Genomic DNA, 26,043 nt, shown 5'->3' on the forward strand with positions numbered 1-26,043 from the left:
ATAACCAGTAATTGCAACTTGCAAAATGGATGAAATTGATGAAAGTAATTAAGTAACATCCTGATTAACTTTTACATTTAGTACAAGTACAAAACTGGATACCGTAAACAAGTTGGTCACCATATCGGAGCCCTCAGTGTCCGTGATGACCCCCTGATCATGCTGGCCTTGAACTCAGCTAAGATTGCTAGTGATGTCTTATACAAGAAGGACTTCAACAAATCAAAGACCAGGTTCCATCTCCCAGTGGACATGTTGTCTCTTGAGCTGGCTAAGAAATGCCAGATTCAAGTCAATGATGTCAACTATAGAACGTACCTGCATAACTGGATCTGTCTGCCAGACTCCAATGACGTCGTCCAGGCCAGGAAGGTTTATGATCTTCGGAGTGATGTGAGGTTTTTTTTTGGCATGGACTCAAATCTCTTTAGTGTTCATCTTTGGTTTCCCCCCAAAATGTTCAAAAAGCAATAACAATATTTTCTCATATTTTTGTCCATGTAAATTCAGGCTGTATATAAAGCTGATATGGAATGGATTAGAGGAATGGGTTGGGTTCCTATTGGCTCTATTGAAGTAGAAAAAGTAAAGAAAGCTGGTGAAATCTTGAGTGACAGGAAATACCGTCAACATCCAAGCAACTTCAAGTTTACCAGCAAAACAGACTCTGTTCCCATGACTCTCGCCAAAGCAAATGCTCAGGTCATGAACCAGGTACGTTCCTCTTAATTTATAATGTTTAAATATTAAAAACAAGATATGTAATGTTAATTTTAAAGCAAATGACATGGGCATACTTTTGGAAATTTTAATTAATAACTAGCAAATTAACCATTAATGTAATCTGTTCTCCATACATAATCATTATTATTTTTCAGAGAGCTTATGTCGAAGCTTGGAATCAGGATAAGCTCAACATCCACATCATGCCTGACACACCAGAAATTGTACTAAGTCGGCAAAACAAAATCAACAGCAGCGATGTAAGTGCGGTGCCACTGCTTTGTGATGAAAATGACGCCGGTGTGGATATGATCAATTATGATATCAGTTTTGGTACATAATCAAAACACCAACTTAATGGTTGTCATTATGTTACAGAAATATTACCACCAGGACTACCAAGAGAATCTAAAGAAAGGCTATTTCCTGCCCAAAGATGCAGTTGCAGTTGTAGCAGCCAAGGCCTCCCGGGAAATCGTCAGTGATGTACGTGTCTGTACTTTAAAGTCCTAGTTAATTAGTTATTAATAACTACACTGAGTTATTAGTAACTACACTGAGATTAATATTAAAGATATGTAATTACAGTGAGAAACAAGAGTGTGGACTTATAAACAATTCTTTGGGGGCTTTAGCTTTAAACAGACATATGTCATTTACATACAAAATAAAAATCCAATTTCCCATTATTTTAATGCTGCAGTACAAGTATAAGACTGGGTACAGAAAGCAACAAGGCCATCACATTGGAGCGCGATGCGTCCAGGATGACCCCCTGATCATGTTGGCCATGAACTCAGCTAAGATTGCTAGTGATGCCCTGTACAAGAAGGACTTCAACAAATCAAAGACCAAATTCCATCTCCCAGTGGACATGTTATCACTTGAGCTGGCTAAGAAATGCCAGATCCAAGTTAATGATGTCAACTACAGAACCTACCTGCATAACTGGACCTGCCTGCCAGACTCCAATGATGTTGTTCAGGCCAGGAAGGTCTATGATCTGCGCAGTGATGTAAGCTTATCATGCCATCCTCAAATAGCTCTGAAGAAAGTTTTTTTTTTCTTTTTCTAGCATTTATGTAGATTGTAGCATGAATGCTAACATTTCTTTGTTCAGACTGTGTACAAAGCTGACCTTCAGGACCTGAAGGGCATTGGATGGGTACCCATTGGTTCACTGGATGTTGTGAAAGCCAGGAAAGCAGGAGAGATCCTCAGTGATCGCCTCTACAGGCAGAAACCAGAAACATTTAAATATACTCAAGACATGCAGTCTATTCCCTTGGTCCTAGCAAAGACTAATGCTGACATCATGAACAAGGTGAGTAAGACTGCTTCAGTATTTCTGTTTAATGGAAACTATTTAAAAGATAAAACTCCGGACTTGGTAAAATTTTAAGAGAGGACTTTCATTTCACACTTTTGATAGAAGGGGCCCTAATTTTGTGATCATAGCACAAGTTAAAATAAAGCACAGAATTATTGTGTATGGATGTTGCAAACAGATCCTGGTATCTTTGTAACCTGGCAAAAAAGTGGGGTAATCAGACAAAAAGAGGCTGGGAATACATTATTAAGAGGTGTGGCTAGGCTTGCTGCTACAATGTCCAATTAAATCAGCAACTCTTAATTGTCTTAAAAATTGAGTGCTGGCTCAGCACAATAACAATTTTATAAAGGATCTAAGGCAATGAAGAGAAGACTGGCTATAGCAGATGTAGACATGTTCTTTGTTCCAAAGTGTTCATAGAAAATAAGTGTATTCCATTGCTCCTATAACTAGTTTAAACATTTAAATAAGTGTATTCCATTACTCCTATAAATAGTTTAAAAATGATCACCTGACAGATTTCACATTAGTATTAGAAATTACTGACTGAGTGCCATTCATCAAATAGGTTTTCTGTCCTCTCATACACTTTTTGGGTTGTTCCATTGGTGGATGTTCACCCACATGTGTGGCCACTCTAGGACAGTGCTTTGTATTGGCTGATTCCTCATATCTAGGATTTCACTACAGTTGAAAAGTGTGGTTTCAGTTATTTTGTTAGATATTTTTGTAATTCTATACATTTTCCTTGCATAATTATGCATCAACTGTCTGCTTCACACTTAGAAGCCACAACTGATTTGTGTTTATTTGGAACAGATAAAGTAATGCTCCCCCACACTTATTTCTGGTTACAAAAATAGTGTCTTGGCAAAAATACTGAAAATTTTGGCTAACCCCCTACCAAACAAGCAATGTGCCAGTGTTATAATCATTGGCCCTCAATAAGTAGGATACATTGACATATCACCTGTTGTCATAACACTAAACTACACTTGTGCCTGCATGACAAAAGAGGCCAAACTTTTGTCCTACACTATGTTGTTTCTACTACAAAACTGATATGTATTTTGTTTTGTTTTTTCATGACAGCATCAATACATTTCAGCCTGGGAAGCTGATAAAACAAAGATTCATATTAATCCTGATACTCCAGAAATTCTGCTTTCTAAGGCCAATGCTATTACCAACAGCAGGGTATGTATTATTGAAATCATTAAAAAAATAAAAGAATATTCATTTATAGTTCATGACTTTTCTTTAATTATGAGTAATACTGACAAATCTAATGAAAAATATTACACAGAAATTGTACAGGCAAGCAGTTGAGGATAGCTTCAAGAAAGGCTATGACCTTAAAGCTGATGCAGTTGCCATCAAGGCTGCCAAAGCATCCAGGGACATTATTAGTGATGTGAGTATATCTCTCCCACCCTTACCCCCTAATGACTTTTTAAGTTATTCTTCAAGCTGTTAGTGTTGAATGCACATGCACACCCTAAAGCTTTCATTTTCTTCTAGTACAAGTACAAGGCTGGATATCGTACACAACAAGGCCATCATATTGGAGCTCGATGCGTCCAGGATGACCCCCTGATTATACTGGCCATGAACTCAGTTAAGATTGCTAGTGATGTCTTATACAAGAAGGACTTCAACAAATCAAAGACCAGGTTCCATCTCCCAGTGGACATGTTGTCTCTTGAGCTGGCTAAGAAATGCCAGATTCAAGTCAATGATGTCAACTATAGAACGTACCTGCATAACTGGATCTGTCTGCCAGACTCCAATGACGTCGTCCAGGCCAGGAAGGTTTATGATCTTCGGAGTGATGTGAGGTTTTTTTTTGGCATGGACTCAAATCTCTTTAGTGTTCATCTTTGGTTTCCCCCCAAAATGTTCAAAAAGCAATAACAATATTTTCTCATATTTTTGTCCATGTAAATTCAGGCTGTATATAAAGCTGATATGGAATGGATTAGAGGAATGGGTTGGGTTCCTATTGGCTCTATTGAAGTAGAAAAAGTAAAGAAAGCTGGTGAAATCTTGAGTGACAGGAAATACCGTCAACATCCAAGCAACTTCAAGTTTACCAGCAAAACAGACTCTGTTCCCATGACTCTCGCCAAAGCAAATGCTCAGGTCATGAACCAGGTACGTTCCTCTTAATTTATAATGTTTAAATATTAAAAACAAGATATGTAATGTTAATTTTAAAGCAAATGACATGGGCATACTTTTGGAAATTTTAATTAATAACTAGCAAATTAACCATTAATGTAATCTGTTCTCCATACATAATCATTATTATTTTTCAGAGAGCTTATGTCGAAGCTTGGAATCAGGATAAGCTCAACATCCACATCATGCCTGACACACCAGAAATTGTACTAAGTCGGCAAAACAAAATCAACAGCAGCGATGTAAGTGCGGTGCCACTGCTTTGTGATGAAAATGACGCCGGTGTGGATATGATCAATTATGATATCAGTTTTGGTACATAATCAAAACACCAACTTAATGGTTGTCATTATGTTACAGAAATATTACCACCAGGACTACCAAGAGAATCTAAAGAAAGGCTATTTCCTGCCCAAAGATGCAGTTGCAGTTGTAGCAGCCAAGGCCTCCCGGGAAATCGTCAGTGATGTACGTGTCTGTACTTTAAAGTCCTAGTTAATTAGTTATTAATAACTACACTGAGTTATTAGTAACTACACTGAGATTAATATTAAAGATATGTAATTACAGTGAGAAACAAGAGTGTGGACTTATAAACAATTCTTTGGGGACTTTAGCTTTAAACAGACATATGTCATTTACATACAAAATAAAAATCCAATTTCCCATTATTTTAATGCTGCAGTACAAGTATAAGACTGGGTACAGAAAGCAACAAGGCCATCACATTGGAGCGCGATGCGTCCAGGATGACCCCCTGATCATGTTGGCCATGAACTCAGCTAAGATTGCTAGTGATGCCCTGTACAAGAAGGACTTCAACAAATCAAAGACCAAATTCCATCTCCCAGTGGACATGTTATCACTTGAGCTGGCTAAGAAATGCCAGATCCAAGTTAATGATGTCAACTACAGAACCTACCTGCATAACTGGACCTGCCTGCCAGACTCCAATGATGTTGTCCAGGCCAGGAAGGTCTATGATCTGCGTAGTGATGTAAGTATATGCCATCTGAGAAGCTATGCCTGTTAATCACATTGATACACTATGATACATTGGTTTATCAGACCTTTTGCACTTACCTATCATAGGACTGGCACTTACCAACTTACAAGTACGTTGCTGAAGAAGTTTTAATCTGTTTTTCTAGGCTGTGTATAAGGCTGATATGGAGTGGCTCCGTGGATGTGGCTGGATGCCACATGGTTCTGTTGAGGTTCTGAAAGTTCAGAATGCCCAGAAAATCCTCAATGACAGGCTATATAGGCAGCACCCCAGCAAAGTCCCGTTCACCAGTGCAGTGGATTTGCCTGTCATTGTCCTGGCCAAACAAAATGCTGATATCCTCAGTGACGTAAGATGCTCTTTTACTCCACATCCACAGATGGAGCTCGTTAAAACAATTTCCTGTTTAATCTTCTGCTTGTTTCCTTGATCCCATTATTATAAGGCTACTTTAAAGCAATGCTTCCAGAAATGCTCAAGCCTCTTTTAATTATAGTAAACACTTCTATGTCTTGGTTACATTCCAAAAACTCTTAAGGTAGCAGTAATCTAACCTCTTATGAAGAAACCAAATCTTGAATCCTGTGAGTTTTCCAACTGAGACCTATTAGAAATCTTCAGTTTATATCTAAAGTTTTTTGGTAAATTTGTTCTTACACATCATTAAGCTCACACTTGAAAAAGAATCACATTCATGAAGAATTTGAAAGGATTTATTACAATACAGAGGCTGCTTTAGTAAAGATTCCAAACTCTAATTTATTATCCACTAACTAAAGTTATGTATTATCTATTGCATACTGTAGCATTGGTGCAGAAAAAGAAAGATAGAATGCCATTTCTGCTCAAAATGAACATTGTTTTATTCAATAGCATAGTTTAAATTAAAAGACTCACACACCCAACACACAGAAAAGGAAACTGAACTTATCAAGGGAAATTAGGGGAAGTAACTAATAATCAACATGACTATGAGGATGATAGACATTTTAAATGCACTAATTAAAAAAAAAAAATAATTAGTGGACTAAATCAAATACATACAGACAAGCCAAGTCAAATTATCTACAACATTATATCAAACCTAATAAATCCCACAGAGAGGTGCACAGCATTCTGGAAGACCTCACGGTGCTCTCAGCTTCTCTGACTGCCACAATATCCACACCATGTATATTATTATATGTATATATACCATTACACAAAAATTTGAACATTGAATCATTGTATGCTATGTAAATGGCCATCTTTGTTAAAGTGATTTGTTCATTTATTTTGATCACAGAGGAAATACAGACAGGCTTGGGACCAAGACAAAACTTCTATCCACATGCAACCGGATACACCATTAATTGAGCTGTCCAGGGCCAACGCTATTACCTTCAGCAATGTGAGTGAATACTTCAAATTTCCAACTGTTTTCCACACTGTTTTCTTAAAATGTTAAATCACTGGTAAATCACTGTTGTTCTCACTGAATGTTTATCATAAACAGAAAATGTACACTAAAGACTGGGATTCAGAGAAGGCAAGAGCTTACCAGATCAAAGAGGACGCTGTTGCTGTTTTGAAGGCAAAAGCTTCTAGAGAAATTGCTAGTGATGTAAGCCATCCAATAATATTTTAACAGAAACGTATTTAACATATTTAATACAAATATATTTTTGTATTTCACAAAATTACCTTTACCTTTTTGTCTTTGGCAGTACAAGTACAAGACAGGCTATCGTAAGCAGCTTGGCCATCACATTGGAGCGCGATGCGTCCAGGATGACCCCCTGATCATGTTGGCCATGAACTCAGCTAAGATTGCTAGTGATGTCCTGTACAAGAAAAACTTCAATCAGTCAAAGACCAAATTCCATCTCCCAGTGGATCTGCTAGCCATTGAGCTGGCTAAGAAATGCCAGATCCAAGTCAATGATGCCAATTACAGAACTTACCTGCATAACTGGACCTGCCTGCCAGACTCCAATGATGTCGTCCAGGCCAAGAAGGCCTATGACCTCCGCAGTGATGTGAGTACGGCTTAACCAATCAGCTTGGAGTAGTAGCCTCTGACCATCTTTATTGTTTGAGTTAACTTGTCTACATTGTGTTTATTCATACGATGGGTAGGCTGTGTATAAAGCAGACCTGGAGTGGCTGAAAGGATGTGGTTGGAGCCCCCATGAATCTATTGATGTTGCTAAGGTGAAAAATGCCCAAAAGATCCTGACTGATGTAAGTCTACCGAACCCCTCTCTGTATCTTTGGAAACAAACATTTAACTTGACACTTATGTCAAGTTAAAAAAGTATTAAGTAGAAGACAAAAAGTACTTTGTTTTTGTTTACATTTGAGTTTGAATTATTATAACATTTTATGTTTACCATTCTTTAAATTTTTTAGTTTATTTAGAGCTTTCATTTTGACACATTGTATTTGCATTTTTTAAATCATTTTTAAATTTAAATATTGCTGCAGTTTTAAATATTTATCTATAAAATCTCTCTTCTTTTAAAAAAACCCAAACCTTTCTTGATGTGATTGATTTCTGGATGTAATAAGACTGTTATTTAATTATTTTATGTGAAGCACTTTGAATTGCCACTGTGTATGTAAAGTGCTATATAAATATATGGCTTGTCTTGCTTTGCCTACAGAGAGGCTATCGTGTGAAGCTGGATGAGCAGAGCTACACTGTTCCCGGCGACAGGGTGGACTTAGTGTGTGCCAAGAAAGCTGCTCAAGTGCTTGATGAGGTGTGAAGTATTACAACTCTAAAAACGCATCTTTACGTGCTAAAATGAAAATAGGGTGGAATACATTTTTAATAGTTTGTGGCATAGCAGAATAGCGCAATGCAAATCTACATGCAAATATATATTTTCATGCATTTCTAACATATAACACAGACATACACAAAAAACTTACTAATTTGAATTTCTGCATGAAAACATTTATCATTTGATGATCATTTTAATTTGAAGAAGACATTAGCATTAGACTGAATTGCACACTGATATATTTTTGATATGTCACGTTTTGCACTCAACCTGTCATTCACTCTCTTGAAGAATTTACCCACGTCTGTGTTCTTGTGTCTCAGGCAAGCTACCGTCAGGCTTGGCACAATGATAAGGTCAAATACACAATGCTAGACACCCTACTTCTGGCAAAAGCACGGGAGGTGGCCAAGCATATTCACCCAGTAAGAGACATTTTTCTCTCGCAGTTCTTTAAACTATTACCTTATTAAAAGTATTCAAGCAATGACTTGCATGTGATTCCACTCATCTCTTAGAAACTGTACACCAAGGACTGGGAGAAGACCAAGGCTACGTCATACCTTATGCCTGCAGATGCTGTCCCCATTAAACAAAGTGTCAGCACCACTAATCTCCAGAGTAAAGTAAGTGAACCACTTATTAATATTGACGTCCAATCAAAGAGTGGTGGGATTTTAAACCAAGAAAATGCGATTAAAATCCATATATTTCTACGCGCTGTTGTTCACTGTTGCTACAGAAAAGCGTCTACCTTTGTCTTTGTTTAGTACAAGTACTTGGAGGCTTATCGTAGGCAACTTGGCCATCACATTGGAGCCCGATGCGTCCAAGATGACCCCCTGATTATACTGGCCATGAACTCAGCTAAGATTGCTAGTGATGCCCTGTACAAGAAGGACTTCAACAAATCAAAAACCAAGTTCAACCTCCCAGTGGACATGTTGTCTCTCGAGCTGGCTAAGAAATGCCAGATCCAAGTCAATGATGTCAACTACAGAACTTACCTGCATAACTGGACCTGCCTGCCAGACTCCAATGATGTCGTCCAGGCCAGGAAGGCCTATGATCTGCGCAGTGATGTGAGTGCTACACTTTTGTTATTGTTCTGCTAGTATCTTTGCTTGACAGTTGGCAATGTCAAAAATAAAAATGCACCAGTTTGTTGAAAAGAGATTAAAAATGGTTTGAAAACAGTTTTGTCACTGCTGTTCTTTTCTCCCTCCAGAATGTGTACAAGGCAGATATGGAATGGATCCGTGGCTGTGGATGGATGGCAGCTGACTCTGTTGATCATGTGAAAGTGAGAAAAGCCCAGCAGGTCCTTAACGATGTAAGTGTTCAGAGTGCCTGCCACAGATACAGTCCTGTCTCGAGTGAGACTTCAGTACTGACAACTCATGATTCTGTTCTTTCCCCACAGAGACTTTACAAGAAAGATGCCAAGGAAAATTTCAGCAGGTTCACCAATGTTGTGGATCGCCCTGAAGTTGTCTTGGCCAAGGTTAATGCGTACAACCTCAGCGATGTAAGTGTTTTCGGAAGTGTCATCTTTTCCACATGAGTAAGATGTTTGATAAATAATATATATTGGAATAATACTGTAAAGACATGAATTAATATCTTTGACAATTTTGTTTGAGTAAATATTATTCTGTGTTTAAGGTTTTGGTTTTGTCTTGCACAGATACAGTTCAAGGTCAATGTACATTTTCCCAAATTGATATGACAAGGAATACATCAAATTCAGTTCAGCATTTTATAATACTCAATCCAGTTTTATTCTTCTTCTGTTGTTGCATAGCTGAAGTATAAAGAATCATTTAATTTGGAGAAGGGCCACTACATTGGATCTGATGATACACCACAGCTGGCCCACTCTCGAGAGGTCGCAAAGATCACCAGTGAGGTAACGCACATTCTACTCAGTGCCATATTGGGTCACTTGTATTTGTTTAAATGTTCAATTTTGGTGTAAATTACCTTTGGTTTTGTGTTTTTGTCTTGTTTTGTTTTCTAGAAACTGTACAGACTTGGCTGGGATGAATCCAAGGCCACTGGCTATCAGCTGGACCACGAATACCTCCCACTTACTGTAGCAAAGAGAACCAAAGACGTAGTCAGTGATGTGAGTGTCCCGCTGGCTGGTTATCAAATCATTTGTTATCAAATTTAATATATTAGTACTGAGGCCATCTGTCATGTATCTATTGGTTAGATAATTCATTAATTTGAACTTTCCAGCGTAAGTACCATGATGCCCATGAGAAAGCGAAGGGACACTACATGGCTAACACTCTGGTTGACTTCCCAGAGGTCATCCATGCTGGTAACATGGAAAAGATGAAAAATTTGGTAAGCTTATGTTAACATATACTTACATCATAAAAAGCCATGAAATGACCTACTGAAAGCAAAAGGTCAATTGATGTCCCATTGTCCTGCTTTATTATGTTAAATGTTATTTTAACATGACTTCATGTACAGAGAGACTACCAGAAGGACTACCATGTGACCAAGACTAAACTCCACATTCCTGCTGATATGATTAGCCATGTGGTTGCCAAGAGATGCCAAGACATCCTGAGTGATGTGCTGTACCGCACCCACCTACATCAATGGACATGCCACCCTGACCAGGATGATGTTATCCATGCCCGCAGGGCCAATGAGATCCTGAGTGATGTAGGTTACCTGCGAAACAGAACGCTGCTTCATGAGACTCAGTAATATAAAATTGTCTGATTTTATTAATTTTAATATTTTTATGTGTTTCCAGGTCTTCTACAAAGAGGACTTGACCTGGATGAAGGGTATTGGCTGCTATGCCTGGGACACACCTGAAATTCTTCGTGCAAAGAAGTCTTATGAACTTCAGAGTGACGTGAGTATGGATTTATAAATTAAATAATCAATAGATATGAATAGTTATGCACTATACATACATAAAGAATTACAGGTTAATCTGTCCTTTCATATCTCTGTGTTTTTTAATTAAAATTTTTTTTTTACATTTTTAAACAGATTAAGTACAAGGAAGAAGGCAAGAAAGGATTCAGTAACTTCTCCATTGTCACAGACACCCCAGTGTATGTGACAGCTGTGCTGGGCCACACCTGGGCCAGTGAGGTATGACGGTAGTCATTTATTCATCATTTCATGTTATTCCTAAGCATCTTCAAAATACCAATGCCTTCTCTATTGCTGCATATTTAAAGCATTTTACTCTGTGTTATTGAACACTTCACAGCTGAACTACAGGGAAGCTTACCACAAAGAGAAGCACATGTACACTCCAGTTCTGGACAACATTGACTATATAAGATGCTGTAACCTGAAGCAGCTCTACAGCACGGTGAGACTGTGAAATCACTATATTAAAATGCTTTGAGGTCAGCATGGTCTCTCATAACAGGTGTGTGTAAGTGTGTGTAAGTGTCTTCTCACCCACAGAAAGCATATTCCGCCGTGTGGGATAGGATTAAGGCCAAGAGCTACAGCGTTCCCCATGACTCGCACGAGCTGGTTCATGCGAAGCAGCAGAAGGTCACACTGAGCAAAGTGAGTTGGACTCTGCATGGCTTCTACGATTTGGGAATCTAGAGAATTCACTGTGGCTGTCCTGAATTTCTGAACTGATCATACTGTGATTACTACAGGTGAAATACAAGGAGGATTATGAGAAGTTTAAGGCACTCTACACCCTACCTAAGTGCTTGGAAGATGACCCAGCAACTGCTAGGTGCATCAAGGCTGGAAAACTCAACCTGGATGTAAGTGAAATGGCACTTTTCTTTAGAAGTGGTGATATATACTGACACATTCACCAGATCACAGCAGAGAACCCTTGCTAAGTCCTCGTGTATTTAATTCAACAGCGTCTGTACAGGGAGAACTGGGAAAAGACCAAAGCAAAAATCCATGTTCCTCATGACATGCTGGAAGTGGTAGCTGCCCGCACCACCCAGAAAATGATCAGTAACGTCGATTATCGTAAATACCTGCACGAGTGGATCTGCTTGCCTGACTTGCGGGTCAATGTGCATGCTCGCAAAGTCAACGAGCAGCTGAGTGATGTGAGTATAATCTGCTTTTTCGTTTTACATACTTTGCCACTTTTTAAAAAACTTTTTACAAGATCCAATAGCTTACAAGATCCTATTACTTATTGCTGACATTTAATTATATTTTAATTTTGCTTAATTATGCTTATTAAATATTGCTTACAATATCTTATGTTTTTTAATATGTATGACTGAAAAAGCCACAGTTTCAACCACATTTTGTCATCATATCTGGATCCATTATAATTTCACTTGCAGTGTACTGGTTCGCACGCCATAATTGTATTTCCAGTTCCTGTTTCACAGTAATTAGTCTAAAGCACTTTGAGTTACACATGGGTATAAGTAAAACATTCATTTGAAATTCTCTTTTACCTATCCCCCCCCCCCCTCCCCCAACACTTTCCCCCCAATATTGACTGACCCCAGGTCTTCTACAAAGATGACATAAACTATCTGAAGGGCATTGGTTGCTATGTCTGGGACACTCCTGAGATTCTGCGCTGCAAGCAAAACATGAAGCTGCAGAGTGAGGTAGGCGCTCCCTGCACCTGCTCCTCTGCCCTGCCTGACATGCTTATCCAACCATCCTCCCAAACCTTTTTTGGACCCTTTTTTACTATCTGTTTCAGAATCTATACAGAGCTAAGGGACTCCAGCACTTCAAGGACTACTCTGTGGTAATGGACACTCCTATATATGCGGCCTGCAAGAAAAGCGCTAAGAACCTGAGTGAGGTAGGTTTCCTATAACGCATGCATGCTGTCGCCATCATGCTTAAATCATGACTGTACACTCTGCTCAAAGTTTGAAACTTTGCTACTAACTCCTGTGCCTCCGTTCCTCAGCTCAACTACCGCAGCGACTATGAAGCCAACATAAAGGGTAAAAACACAGCCCCTGCTGTGACTGTTGACACAGAAAGAGTTCGTTTGGCCAATTTCGTCCAGAGTAATGTAAGATGTCTCTCCCAACTGACATTGTTCGTGTTCTTATCCATGAGTCACGTTGTGATTTTATGCCTAATATCTATTTACATTTTCTCCTTCAAGTATATTTACAAAGAGGCCAACAAGAAGTCTATGCCCACTGGATACAGTCTTCCTTATGACACCCCACTTGCATTGCAGGCCAAAGCCAACAGTGTCATAACCAGCAATGTAAGAAAGCATTATAACTACCAAAAGATTAGGTTACGTTCATGCGATGCTGAAAGTAAGTCTGAACATGTGTGTCTGGGATTACTTTGTGTAGGTCAAGTACAAGGAAGCATATGAACTCATGAAGGCCAAGAATTACCAATTGGACCCTAATGGTGTCAATTTTGTCAACGTCAGAAAGACTAACCAGATCATCAACCAGGTAGGATGAACAATCACAATTGTAATTCTCAACTTAATTCTAAAAGTACAATAGAACTTGTGTATTAACATTGTACTTTAGAAATGCTAAGTATGTTTGTGTTTATCGTACACTTTTAGCGTCTGTATAGAGAACAGTATGAGAAGGGAAAAGACAAGGTTCATTCTGTGTATGACACCCCTGAGATCAAACAGGTTAAGGCTACCCAGGAAGCCATCAGTGATGTGAGTAACCTGCATTTCAGTCTTTTTCTACCCTATTTACTCAGTGCTTTACATTCCTGTTTCACTGTATTCATTCCACCAGTTAAACTTGCACAGGGCAGTGTGTTAAAATAAACACAGATCACGGAAATGAATGTTTTTGCTTTGTTTTATTTTTCCAAAGCATAGCAATGGGAATGATCAACTTTCACAATTCTCCACAGGTGTGTTACAAAGAGAAATACTACAGCAGCAGAGGAACCCTGCTGCCCATGCCGATCACCCCAGAGCTCCTGCACTATGCCCATGTGAACCAAATCAACAGTGAAGTACGTGGCCGGGACTACATATACCACACTCGGAGACTATAACGTGGCTGCGTTACTGCATCATAACTGATGTGCCATGTGGTTTTCTGTCCTTTCACGCCCCATATGATGAAACTGTTATTCTGCAGCTTATATGTATGGTAATGTATGTTATAGTAACAGCATTTGTTGGCCTTCCTTTTAGTTGAAATACAAAGAAGACCTGCACTGGCTCAGAGGCCTCGGCTGCTTTGTGTTTGACTCTCCTGAGATGGTCCGCATCCGTGATATCAACAAATTTAGGGTAAATGTAAAAACGACCCTTAACATCACCTACCAACCATGCACACAAAAAATGTTCTGTCCCAATGGTTTAATGCTCTAATACGGATTAATGTTCTACTTTCGCCCCTCAAGTCTTCCTATAATATTGATGCCAGGAAGAACTTTGCCAACTTCTCTGTAGTACTGGATACACCGGAGTACAAGCGCATATCTGAGCTGAAGACTCACATAAGCAACGTGAGTTGTTTAGCATCAGTTTCAGGTTATGGCCCGGCATATATACGGAAAACACCTGTATTTTCAAAGAGCCACTTATCTCTCCTTGTAATGTCTCTCCTGATGTGTTCAGCTGGTATACAAAGCTGATGGCAATGTACAGAAGACCAAGTGCACCAGTACTGCAGATGCCATAGACTTCAAGAGGGCCAAGTGGGCCCAGACCCTTACCAACAAGGTAAAAGGCATTTCTGGAACTTTGTTACAGTACAAGTTACCCAGGCACTTTTCAAACATTTATGAAATGTAGAAATATCGCAAAGATTTTAAAATATGTTTTGAAGTCATTCTGAGGAATGGTGAATTAGCAACTGCATCAGTGAAGAATTATTCTATGAAGAGTTTCATATGCTATGTCGCTTCATTTTGTAGTGGCTGTACACTGACCTGGCCTCCAAAGAGAGAGCATTCTACACCCCAGAGCTTAATACACCCATCATACGTCATGCCAGGTCTATGAAAGTGGTATATAGTGAGGTAAGTCACATCATTATTAAAATGTTAGACCAGTTCGTTCTTCCAACTCACTTTCACATATTTTTACTTATTCTCATGCATGTTTTTGCATCTATAGAAAAAGTACAAAGAACAGTATGAGAAGATGAAGCACAGGTACACTCCCGTCCATGACACACCGCTCCTAGTCCGTGCCAAAAAGGCCTATTTTAATTCCAGTGATGTAAGTATACAACTTGCATACCTTTTAACCTTGATGGTCCATCCATTGAGCCTGTAGACCCCATGTATCCTTTTTCCTCTAGCTGCGCTACAAAGAAACCTTTGAGCAGGCAAAGGGACACTACCACACTGTTAAAGATGCACTGGACATTGTCTGTGCCAAGAGGGTCAGGGATGACATCAGCGAGGTCAGTGAAGACCTTCTCTCTTCATTTTGAAACGCTGTGTGGTGTGGGGTGTTCTGTCCCTGACTCACTGCCCCTGTCACAGGTTAAGTACAGAGAGAAGTACATTGATAGCCTGGGCACATGGAAGTCCATCCCAGACCGCCCTGAGTTCTTCCACAGCAAGACTGTGAGAGACCAAGCCAGTGATGTGAGTACATCTAGAGTGATTCTTTGAATGGCACTTTTGACTTTGTAGCTTTAAATTGCTTTTGAAACTGCTGGATACTTTTTCTTATTTGTATCAGGTCAAATACAAAGAGGACCTAGACTGGATGAAGGGCATTGGCTGCTATGTGTGGGACACACCTGATATGGTGCACGCTGGGCAAAACAAGATTCTCTACAGTGAGGTAAAGAGCGTGCCTGTCCTGGCCTGTCCTGGCATGTCCTGGCCTGTCCTGGCCTGTCCTGGCCTGTCCTGGCCTGTCCTGGCATGTCCTGGCCTGTCCTGGCCTGTCCTGGCATGTCCTGGCCTGTCCTGGCCTGTCCTGGCATGTCCTGGCCTGTCCTGGCATGTCCTGGCCTGTCCTGGCCTGTCCTGGCATGTCCTGGCATGTCCTGGCCTGTCCTGGCCTGTCCTGGCATGTCCTGGCCTGTCCTGGCATGTCCTGGCATGTCCTGGCCTGTCCTGGCATGTCCTGGCATGTCCTGGCATGTCCTGGCCTGTCATGGCATGTCCTCACAAGAGCACAGTATCATTCATATGTTGGTAAGCCTACCAATTAATCAGTTACCTCTACCGGTTATGCTCCCGTGTTAACAGAGGCACTACAAAGCATCATATGAGAAGAACAGAGGTAACTTCAAGTACACGTGCGACACACCCTACTTTGCGGCCATCCGAAGTGCTTCTGCCCTCACCAATGATGTAAGTCCAGTGGAAGATTCCCTAATTGTGTTTTAATTTAAAAAACGTACTAATTATCAAAGCCAATTAGAGCAAATTTGGAATATTTTGATGTTGGTGGCATATGTATGTATAAAGGTTTACCATTTAAAGCATTACTTTTTCTGCACCTAAAGTGGATACAACCACAGGGGTACATTTCTATACAGATGCCTTTTACAGACATATTTGAAGTAACTGTATAAAAATATTGTCACAACTATGTAAGTATGTTCCATTTGCATTTCATTTGCATATGAATTCCCCTCTCTTGGATGAGTGTAAATCCTCTTTTGCCTGCTTGGGTATTTCACCTCAGTGGACCGGAGGCAGGTGTCTTTAACTCTTACCTTGATGTTCTGAGCAGAGATTCTACCGTGCTGCCTATGAGAAGTCTAAGGATAAGTACAGCGTAGTTGTAGATGACCCCAAAAACCTCCTGGCTAAAGAGGTCAGCAAGTGGAGCCAGGTAAAGCCCCCAGCTGCAGCTTCGCCCCGTGGGCCCCAGCCTCACCTCGGGCCCAGCATGAGGCTGTCTCCTACCTGCTGGATGGTGCCGTCGCATGGCTGTGATGTCACTTGTTCGTCTATCTTTCTCCCTCTGAGGTGTCTGTTACTGTGCTACACAAATTACCCTCCATGGGTTCTTTGAGTCTGCACCATCATAACAATCTGTAAGCTCCAGACAGTGCCATCCCTGGTTAGCATTACAACCCCCTTCATGTACTAGATATGACAAACTGACCCTATAACTGTTAACAATCATTTTGGCTCAGATAGGCCTTCACGATTAAACATACAGGAGCCACCTGGATGGAGCAGATTGGTATCGGAGTGAGCCACTCTCTGGGCTGCGGGAGTCACTGTCCCTCGTTCTCCCTGCCTTTCCATGTAGCATGACCCGTGTGTCTGTGTCTGTGTGTATCTTCTCCGTGGACAGGTCAGGTATAGGCGTAGGGCCAAAGAGCTGCTCAAGAGCGGCTGCAAAGAGCTGCTCCGCCCTGACATCCTCAACGCCATGTACAACTCCAGCATGTGGAGTAAGGTAACCATCGGCCCGCGAGCAGCACCTCCGCCCCTGAGTGCTGCCACCATCTCAAGTCCTAACTCCACCTTTTGTGGTTTGGTGTACTGATTCACCATCACTACTTTAGGCTACGATTTCCCATCATCCACTGCTTCATAAAAACGTCTAATGAAACCCTCATCCTGCTCATTATGCTCACGTCATCTGGAAGGTGTGAGATGGAGGACTATTGAAGAAAGCAACGTTTCATATGCGCATACACCATGAAAACGTATGATCCTATTTTTGCCTATTCATTGTATTGTATTTCATTTTAAAAGAACCATTAGTAAATCTTTCATAATTTGCTAATTCTAGTGTCTAGAAAATTTGGCTGCAGGAACAAACTATTATGCAAGGTTTAGTATTAATGGCTGTGAAGTGCCACTGTAAAAGACAGATTAAGTTAGTGCAGAGTAAAAAGCAAATGCTGATGCAGGTGCTGTAGAGACCTTTCAGAGGAATATAAGATCACCCCAGAATATATCGTCAAAAGCAATGCTAGGTAACAGGTATTCGTCACTATCTTTCTCTGTAGTGGAGCCTGAAGTTGCTTTCAACCTCCAAGTTTGGCATTTCTAAATGTTGCTTGCTCTTTCATGCATGTGTTGTTTGCAGAGTTTCTATGATAATATGATTATTTTTATCTATCTGTTACCTGTTTCTTTACAAAAGCATGCTTTCCTTTAAATGGATTCTAGCCCAAGCAAACACAGTTTTACTTACCAAACCACTGTTCCTAACAATTCAGTAAGATTATGAAGTGGTTTTGGTTATGGTAAAATATGTTAGCTTTGCTAAAATCTGCAACAAATCTAACTGCCACTAATTTATACAGTATCACAGTGCTGTTCACATTTTGGGGTCATTATTTGTTAGAATGGTCATTGGCAAAGTCTGATTTCCATTTTGTGTTTCCTGCTTCCTTAGTGGAAGTACAGGGAGCAGTATGAGCGTGTCAAGTCGAAGTACACAGCAGTGCTGGACACTCCCGAGCACCAGGTCCACAAGCGCCGCAAACAGATCAGTGACGTAAGGCCTTGCTTCTTCCTTCTCAGCTCTGTGACTCATCACATTTACATTCATTCATTTGTCCAACACCACTTACAAAAGAGGAACAAATATAAGACAAGCAAACCACTGGTAAAGAAAGAGCAGTATAACATTCGTGGATCGGGAATCTGACCTTAGCCTATCAGCTCCAATTTGATTAGTAACTTGGGGTTGGAGACCTAATGAAATTGGGACACGCTTTGTTGTTTTCTTTTCCAGATCATCTACAAGATGGAGTATAACAAGAACAAGGCTAGAGGCTACACCCTGGGCCTTGACACCCCTCTCAATCTCCACATGAAGAAGGTCAAGGACATCATCAGTACTGTAAGTCATGACCAGTAGGGCATGTTCTGCAGCTGTATGCACAAAATATTGATCTGAACCATCTGTATCCCGTTCCTCTGAAATCAATATCACTGTTTATTTTACAGCTGAAATACAAGGAACTGTACGAAAAAAATAAAGCTCAGATTAACATGGCTCCCGATGCTTATGAGATCCGAGCTGCCAAAGAGGCTTATAAGAACATCAGCCATGTGAGTGCATCCTGACACCTGGATTCCCTCAGCAGTTATCTGAGATGACATACTTAATTTCCTATATACAATTTTCTCACTGTTTATCACTCTCCACAGCTCGACTACAAAAAGAAGTATGAGGCCACCAAGAATAAGTGGATTTGGACTGCTGACAGACCTGACTTTGTCCACGCGGCCAAGGTCAACTTCCAGCAGAGTGATGTAAGTGCTGTTTGGTTTCTAGTCTTCGTTTTGGCCCTTCCAGGAGGCTCAGACACCCTGAGAGGGGAGTAAGCGGTGATGGAAATGACCCCTCTGCTTTTCACAGGTTGAGTACAAGTATGACAAGGAGATGCTGAAAGGCTGTGTGATGCCTGTCACAGATGATAAGTACACACTCCTGGCTAAGAAGAACACGGAGCTTGCCAGTGATGTGAGTACCAAAATCATTCACTCACTGGATTGACTGTCAGGGCAAATTACTGTTTTAGTAATTGGCTTGACGTACTTTTACTTGTTTTCTTTAACCAGGTGAAATACAAGCAAAAGTATAAAGAGACCAAGGGCCAGTGCCTGGCTGTGCTGGACACCCCTCAGATCCTCCACGCTAAATCAGTCTCTTCCCTGGTTTCTGAGGTACTACACAGATTTCAATGTAGCTATTAAGGTTGCTGTGTTATTTATTTGTTTAGAAAGTGCACTAAGTTTTGATTGAATCCCCCCCCCCCACTCACCACACGGCAGAGCAAATACAAACAGGCTGGAAAGGAGCATCTCCATTCTGGCTCCTTCACCACCATGGCCCAAACACGCGACACTGCCCACAGCAGGGAGGTTGGCAAAATCACAAGCAATGTAAGTGCTGGAGACCAGTTTGGTTATGTTCCTAGTCTAGTTCCACTGGGAGAGGATTTTTATCACCTCCTCCCTCCCCCGGTAACCTTTTCTACAGAAACTGTACAAGGAGAAGTTTGAGAAGGAAAGAGGCAAGTCCGTGTACAACCTTATGACTACCCCCCCCGAGGTGCAGCATGCCATGGAAGTGGCCAAGAACCAGAGCAATGTAAGGCTATTTGCCAGCAAAGAATGTTTCCCAGTGTGATGTTCTTCACATGGGGGGATGTTGGTTGACCTCCTCGCTCTGTCCTTTGGTAGATCAACTATAAACAGGAGGCAAAGGCCAAACTCCACTACACTCCCGTTGCTGACCGTCCGGACATCAGGAAGGCTACCCAAGCCGCCAAGCTCATCAGCGAGGTATAAAAGCTTTAGACTATTCTGAGTTAATTATACAATATTCTGTTTGTTGTAGTAGCGTCTGATTATGATTATGCAAGTTGACCTTAACTGAATCAAATCCTCTGATGTTGGTCTAGATTGGTTACCGTGACAAAGCTCGTCAGGAGGCCAGCCGTGGAGGGTCACTGGTCAGCCGCCCTGACATCACCTTGGCAACCGAAGTGTCCAAGCTTACCAGTCAGGTAATACCTCGCACCCCTTTCTTTAGCCATGCATTGATTATAGCCCCACTTAAGTTTTATTTTTGTGCAGTTTTTATAACAATTGCCACATAACCAAACTAGTGTCAAATAGTATGCAGTTCTATTCTGGAGTAATTTTCCATGTTTACTTAATTTAGTATGCATGTTATTCTTGAAAAGCAGTCTCATCATATTAACTGTAGTTGGAGTATTAAATGCTTGCTCAGTTCTCGTCACATTAACTGTAGTTAAATGCTCCTGCAGGTCTCCTCATATTAACTGTAGTGGTAGTGTTAAATGCTCCTGCAGGTCTCCTCACATTAACTGTAGTGGTAGTTTTAAATGCTCCTGTAGGTCTCCTCTAATTAACTGTAGTGGTAGTGTTAAATGCTCCTGCAGGTCTCCTCACATTAACTGTAGTGGTAGTTTTAAATGCTCCTGCAGGTCTCCTCACATTAACTGTAGTGGTAGTGTTAAATGCTCCTGCAGGTCTCCTCATAACTAACTGTAGTGGTAGTATTAAATGCTCCTGCAGGTCTCCTCACATTAACTGTAGTGGTAGTATTAAATGCTCCTGCAGGTCTCCTCACATTAACTGTAGTGGTAGTTTTAAATGCTCCTGCAGGTCTCCTCACATTAACTGTAGTGGTAGTATTAAATGCTCCTGCAGGTCTCCTCACATCAACTGTAGTGGTAGTATTAAATGCTCCTGCAGGTCTCCTCACATTAACTGTAGTGGTAGTGTTAAATGCTCCTGCAGGTCTCCTCACATTAACTGTAGTGGTAGTGTTAAATGCTCCTGCAGGTCTCCTCACATTAACTGTAGTGGTAGTGTTAAATGCTCCTGCAGGTCTCCTCATAACTAACTGTAGTGGTAGTATTAAATGCTCCTGCAGGTCTCCTCACATTAACTGTAGTGGTAGTATTAAATGCTCCTGCAGGTCTCCTCACATTAACTGTAGTGGTAGTATTAAATGCTCCTGCAGGTCTCCTCACATTAACTGTAGTGGTAGTGTTAAATGCTCCTGCAGGTCTCCTCACATTAACTGTAGTGGTAGTGTTAAATGCTCCTGCAGGTCTCCTCACATTAACTGTAGTGGTAGTGTTAAATGCTCCGGCAGGTCTCCTCTAATTAACTGTAGTGGTAGTTTTAAATGCTCCTGCAGGTCTCCTCACATTAACTGTAGTGGTAGTATTAAATGCTCCTGCAGGTCTCCTCACATTAACTGTAGTGGTAGTTTTAAATGCTCCTGCAGGTCTCCTCACATTAACTGTAGTGGTAGTTTTAAATGCTCCTGCAGGTCTCCTCACATTAACTGTAGTAGTAGTGTTAAATGCTCCTGCAGGTCTCCTCACATTAACTGTAGTTAAATGCTCCTGCAGGTCTCCTCACATTAACTGTAGTGGTAGTTTTAAATGCTCCTGCAGGTCTCCTCACATTAACTGTAGTGGTAGTATTAAATGCTCCTGCAGGTCTCCTCACATTAACTGTAGTGGTAGTTTTAAATGCTCCTGCAGGTCTCCTCACATTAACTGTAGTGGTAGTGTTAAATGCTCCTGCAGGTCTCCTCACATTAACTGTAGTGGAAGTTTTAAATGCTCCTGCAGGTCTCCTCACATTAACTGTAGTGGTAGTGTTAAATGCTCCTGCAGGTCTCCTCACATTAACTGTAGTGGTAGTATTAAATGCTCCTGCAGGTCTCCTCACATTAACTGTAGTGGTAGTGTTAAATGCTCCTGCAGGTCTCCTCACCAGCATAACCCTCATGTCTAATACTGTCTGTGTCCTTTATCTGTATACACTTCTGTCATTGTCTCTTTCTATCCTATATCCATCCATTCCTTCATTCACTTCCTGCCCTCCCTGCCCACTGCTGTTGTGTGCTCCCATTCTCACTGCTGTAACCGTGCCATCTCACTGCGCTTTGTAGGTGGAGGATAAGCCTTCCCTCCACGGAGCTGCCTCCTATGATACCCTCCTGATGCGGCACATTAAGAAAATGAGTGCCCTGACTAGTGATGTAAGAGGGACCCTGAACCCCAGGGCCAGTCACCCTATTCGTCCGTCTGGTGTCTCTGTCCCTGGCACTACCATTTAAATTTTGGGAAGTGGGTTTTGATGCACTCCCAACCATATGGTGGTTGCTGTGTTTTTTCTTTTTTTAAAATTCTCATTTCTCCCAAATTATTTATTTTTGCTATTTTTCCTGTTATTTTAATCATTTTTGTCCTTTGTCTCATTTTGTGTTTTCATGCAAGCTTTTGCCTTGTTGCCAAGCATAGATAAGTCGTCTAGCATGGTTTTGCTTTCATACTTTTTTTCTAAAAAATTTTCAATGACTGAAATATATCATTGCTACATCCTCTACTCAGTCACTGTCAGTCTGAAAATGTCAAAATCACCATATGTTGTTGCATCTCATAGACATGTCGTAGTGATGTCATTGAAATGAGGACTGTGCAGAGCCAGTCGACTTCTGTATACAGCATTTGAAATAGCCACAATTCTGGATCCATCGCTTCCACCAGAAGAGGCATTGTCAGTCTGGTTCAATCATTTACAATCTGTTGATTTGCTCTACACTTTCCTCAAGTGATTCTATCTTTGCTTGTTGCTTGTTCTCACAAATTGATTCTTCTTCAGATATGGAGCTCCTTCAAAATCTTGATCTGGGGTTTATAAATGACCTTATTTCAGTTAATCATGGGAGATGTCTATAAAAGATGCAAGGATATATACATATATATATATTCTTGTATGTTCTGCCTTGTATGTTCTGTGCCTGCCACCTGGGGCCTGTCGGAGAATGTCAACCTCCTGGAAGAAATGTACTGCACTATAACATACTCAGACTCAGTTAGCAACCTCAGGTTTCTGCCTGTCCAATTCCTTCCAACTAGCTATTCTATTCGGCCTGTTTGTTGTCGAAAGAATGTGAATGCTGATGTGATCCCTGAACAGTGAAACTCTCCGTGATTGTTTAAGCATTGTGGCTTACATGCTCTGTGGCATGCCACCCCATAACATCACTTAATAACCCCATTGTCTTTTCTCTAAAAAGTTGAAGTACAAGGAGAAGTTTGACAAGGAGATGAAAGGAAAGAAGCCACAGTATGACCTGAAGGAAAGCAAGATTTATCAGACTCTGAAGGACGCCAGCACACTTGCAAGTGAGGTATGTACTCTGAACTGTATCTGTATTCCTCTAGTGTTATTTGTGCCAGTTTGAAAGCTGTAGATACACAAGGCTAAAGAACATTTGATTGCTGTGCAGGTGAAGTACAAGGGTGACCTGAAGAAGATCCATAAGCCTGTGACCGACATGGCTGAGTCTCTGGCCATGCAGCACAACCTGTGCACCAGCAAGCTGGCCAGTAGTGTAAGATCTATGTGACAACCTATATCTTTTCTCACATTTCATGTGGTTTCATCTCACACTTTAACCACTTATTGCAACTTAACAAGTAATTCCGTCAGTGTAACTGTGGTACTAGAGCCATACTTGTGGCTGTTCCTCATCTAAAACACTCAAACACTGAGCCCTTCCTGAAGGACATCATCTGGTAGTGATCTTCACGGTCCTCATCTCTGACTTGACCTGTTCCCTTACTAGCAGCCAGCTTTAACCTTTTTCCTTTTTCCTTTTTCCTGCCTTCACCCCCGTAGAGCCATTAATGACACTGTAACTACAGCTTTTATTTGTTTATTTTTAAATGTATTCATTTAGAATAACAGTCAAAACACTTGACATTTGCTCCCCTCCTTAACTTTCTTCGTCATACTTTGCGTTTGTACTTATGTTTTCCTTTTGTTTCTCATGTTACCTTATGTAACTTCATAAAAATGCCAATATTTCTCAAAGTTTAAATAATTTCGGGCTTTAATTGAATTTCAGATGATTTGGACTGTTTCAGCCTCGCAATGTTTTTTAAGATCTCCACATTAATGGCGATTTAGTAAAAAGGTTTCTTTTTCATTGTTTTTTTGATTAAATGGGTAAGCGGTGGTTCTACATAAGGGACAGGTTAAATTGCACTGAGTGGCTTTACTGAGCATTCCCTCTTAGTACCAGTACAGGAAGAAATTTGAGGAGAGTAAAGGTCACTACCACATGATTCCCGACACACCTGAGCAGCTTCACCTCAAAGAAGCCTCTGACCTGCAAAGTCATGTAAGTCCCACCATGTTCTGACCTATCCAGCTGACGCCCCCCATGTATGTGTGTGTGTGTGTGTATGTGTGTGCGTGCGTGCGTGCGTGTGCGTGCGCGTGTATGTGTGTCCGCGTGTATGTCTCTGTGTGTGCGTGCGTATATGTGTGTGTGCGTGCATGTGTGTGGGTGTATGTGTGCATGCATGTGTGCGTGTGTGTGCCTGTATGTGTGTGCCTGTGTGTGTGTGTGCCTGTGTGTGCGTGTGCACGTGTGTGTGTGCGCGTGTGTGTGTGCACGTGCATATGTGTGTGCGCGTGCATGTGTGCGCGCGTGTATGTGTGCGCGTGTGTGCGTGCGAGTGTGTGTGAGAAGAAGCCTTTTTGTTTCCATTTGACCTTTTACCCACACATTTACACCCGACTGCCATTTTCCTCATGCACAGAGTCTGTATTATTTTTGGGGGGTTATTTTTTCTAATAAATCTATTATATGCAAGTGCATTTAATGGATTTAGTAAAACATATTCACTTCACTTTAAGTCTTCATTCTCTTTTCTGTTTTCAATAACACTTAAATGATTTTCTACCATTTAGGAATTAACAGTTGAAATATATCAAGTTTCTTGCTAGATCAAAGCAGTGTTATATATCAGGAACTGCAACTTTCGGTCCAGTAACACTTACTTTATTTAATCATTATTTATGAATGTATTAAACCAAAGGTAAATGGATCAGTTATGTGTTCTTTTGGACGGTCTGCGTTTACGGGATATGAGGGACCTTTGGGCTTGTGTTCACATACAGGTGAAGTATAAGGAGAAATATGAGAAGGAAAGAGGAAAAGCCATGCTGGACTTCGAGACTCCCACTTATGTGTCTGCCAAGGAAGCGCAGCATATGCAGAGCCAGGTAAATCTCAGCCACCGTAACGCCTGACAGTGAGGATTTTTGCTTCGGAAAATGAGCCTTCTCCTCTGCCCTGAATAATGTGTTAAAGGAGTATGAATAGTGCTTTAATGGGGAAGTCAGACATATACGGTAAGTACAGGAAGACATACCTTTCAATTTCCACCCAGGACCCAAGGCGATGGTAAAGTATGTTTCATTGCCTTCTGTGTATCTGCAGTATGTTGAGTAATTTGAATATAAGTGTTTAATTTCAGCCGTGTAGAGCTCCACCCTGTTGTAAGTTTAAGTTGGCTAATGAGAAAAATAACACATCAGCAATGATCTCGCAGCACACTGACTGAAGACCTGCTATGTCCGCGATTCCAGCACTTACCCTAAGGCTGTATTACTGAGCCTTCATGTGTCTTTCACTCTCTTATCTTTGCGGTGGATAGAAAGACTATAAGAGGGACTTTGAGGAGTACATGAAAGGCAAGAACCTGTCAGGCTTGGAAGTCACCCCTGCCATGATACATGTCAGACATGCCACCAAAATCGCTAGTGAGGTAAAAAATGGACCG

General features: G+C 41.0%; 1 protein-coding gene across 19 annotated transcripts in view; it reads left to right on the top strand.

Annotated features, from left to right (window-relative positions):
- neb (nebulin) overlaps positions 1–26,043 on the top strand; it is a 59,605-nt gene that overhangs the window by 23,774 nt on the left and 9,788 nt on the right. For 13 of the 19 annotated variants that reach the window (XM_035520074.2, XM_035520082.2, XM_081713718.1 and 10 more), the window contains exons 58-123: positions 82–393; positions 511–714; positions 879–983; positions 1,102–1,209; positions 1,427–1,738; positions 1,844–2,047; positions 3,149–3,253; positions 3,363–3,470; positions 3,578–3,889; positions 4,007–4,210; positions 4,375–4,479; positions 4,598–4,705; positions 4,923–5,234; positions 5,389–5,592; positions 6,529–6,633; positions 6,739–6,846; positions 6,950–7,261; positions 7,362–7,466; positions 7,889–7,987; positions 8,335–8,436; positions 8,530–8,637; positions 8,782–9,093; positions 9,240–9,344; positions 9,435–9,539; positions 9,816–9,920; positions 10,032–10,139; positions 10,256–10,366; positions 10,499–10,696; positions 10,791–10,895; positions 11,036–11,140; positions 11,262–11,366; positions 11,465–11,572; positions 11,671–11,784; positions 11,890–12,087; positions 12,505–12,609; positions 12,708–12,812; positions 12,924–13,031; positions 13,128–13,235; positions 13,330–13,437; positions 13,557–13,661; positions 13,865–13,969; positions 14,154–14,252; positions 14,366–14,470; positions 14,583–14,687; positions 14,882–14,986; positions 15,084–15,188; positions 15,271–15,375; positions 15,458–15,562; positions 15,660–15,764; positions 16,178–16,282; positions 17,241–17,345; positions 18,297–18,398; positions 18,639–18,746; positions 18,854–18,958; positions 19,058–19,162; positions 19,269–19,373; positions 19,472–19,576; positions 19,685–19,795; positions 19,893–20,003; positions 20,096–20,197; positions 20,317–20,421; positions 23,484–23,597; positions 23,697–23,801; positions 24,489–24,593; positions 25,379–25,483; positions 25,918–26,028. In XM_035520074.2, the coding sequence (XP_035375967.2) occupies positions 82–393; positions 511–714; positions 879–983; positions 1,102–1,209; positions 1,427–1,738; positions 1,844–2,047; positions 3,149–3,253; positions 3,363–3,470; positions 3,578–3,889; positions 4,007–4,210; positions 4,375–4,479; positions 4,598–4,705; positions 4,923–5,234; positions 5,389–5,592; positions 6,529–6,633; positions 6,739–6,846; positions 6,950–7,261; positions 7,362–7,466; positions 7,889–7,987; positions 8,335–8,436; positions 8,530–8,637; positions 8,782–9,093; positions 9,240–9,344; positions 9,435–9,539; positions 9,816–9,920; positions 10,032–10,139; positions 10,256–10,366; positions 10,499–10,696; positions 10,791–10,895; positions 11,036–11,140; positions 11,262–11,366; positions 11,465–11,572; positions 11,671–11,784; positions 11,890–12,087; positions 12,505–12,609; positions 12,708–12,812; positions 12,924–13,031; positions 13,128–13,235; positions 13,330–13,437; positions 13,557–13,661; positions 13,865–13,969; positions 14,154–14,252; positions 14,366–14,470; positions 14,583–14,687; positions 14,882–14,986; positions 15,084–15,188; positions 15,271–15,375; positions 15,458–15,562; positions 15,660–15,764; positions 16,178–16,282; positions 17,241–17,345; positions 18,297–18,398; positions 18,639–18,746; positions 18,854–18,958; positions 19,058–19,162; positions 19,269–19,373; positions 19,472–19,576; positions 19,685–19,795; positions 19,893–20,003; positions 20,096–20,197; positions 20,317–20,421; positions 23,484–23,597; positions 23,697–23,801; positions 24,489–24,593; positions 25,379–25,483; positions 25,918–26,028 (8,808 nt within the window). Of the gene's footprint in view, positions 1–81; positions 394–510; positions 715–878; positions 984–1,101; positions 1,210–1,426; positions 1,739–1,843; positions 2,048–3,148; positions 3,254–3,362; positions 3,471–3,577; positions 3,890–4,006; positions 4,211–4,374; positions 4,480–4,597; positions 4,706–4,922; positions 5,235–5,388; positions 5,593–6,528; positions 6,634–6,738; positions 6,847–6,949; positions 7,262–7,361; positions 7,467–7,888; positions 7,988–8,334; positions 8,437–8,529; positions 8,638–8,781; positions 9,094–9,239; positions 9,345–9,434; positions 9,540–9,815; positions 9,921–10,031; positions 10,140–10,255; positions 10,367–10,498; positions 10,697–10,790; positions 10,896–11,035; positions 11,141–11,261; positions 11,367–11,464; positions 11,573–11,670; positions 11,785–11,889; positions 12,088–12,504; positions 12,610–12,707; positions 12,813–12,923; positions 13,032–13,127; positions 13,236–13,329; positions 13,438–13,556; positions 13,662–13,864; positions 13,970–14,153; positions 14,253–14,365; positions 14,471–14,582; positions 14,688–14,881; positions 14,987–15,083; positions 15,189–15,270; positions 15,376–15,457; positions 15,563–15,659; positions 15,765–16,177; positions 16,283–16,667; positions 16,770–17,240; positions 17,346–18,296; positions 18,399–18,638; positions 18,747–18,853; positions 18,959–19,057; positions 19,163–19,268; positions 19,374–19,471; positions 19,577–19,684; positions 19,796–19,892; positions 20,004–20,095; positions 20,198–20,316; positions 20,422–23,483; positions 23,598–23,696; positions 23,802–24,488; positions 24,594–25,378; positions 25,484–25,917; positions 26,029–26,043 lie in introns of all 19 variants that reach the window. The other 6 variants (XM_035520092.2, XM_035520096.2, XM_081713719.1 and 3 more) reach the window with 4 other exon arrangements.

Source organism: Electrophorus electricus, chromosome 4 (genome assembly GCF_041902795.1).
Source record: "Electrophorus electricus isolate QZ-2024a chromosome 4, ASM4190279v1, whole genome shotgun sequence".
Lineage (NCBI taxonomy): Eukaryota > Metazoa > Chordata > Actinopteri > Gymnotiformes > Gymnotidae > Electrophorus > Electrophorus electricus.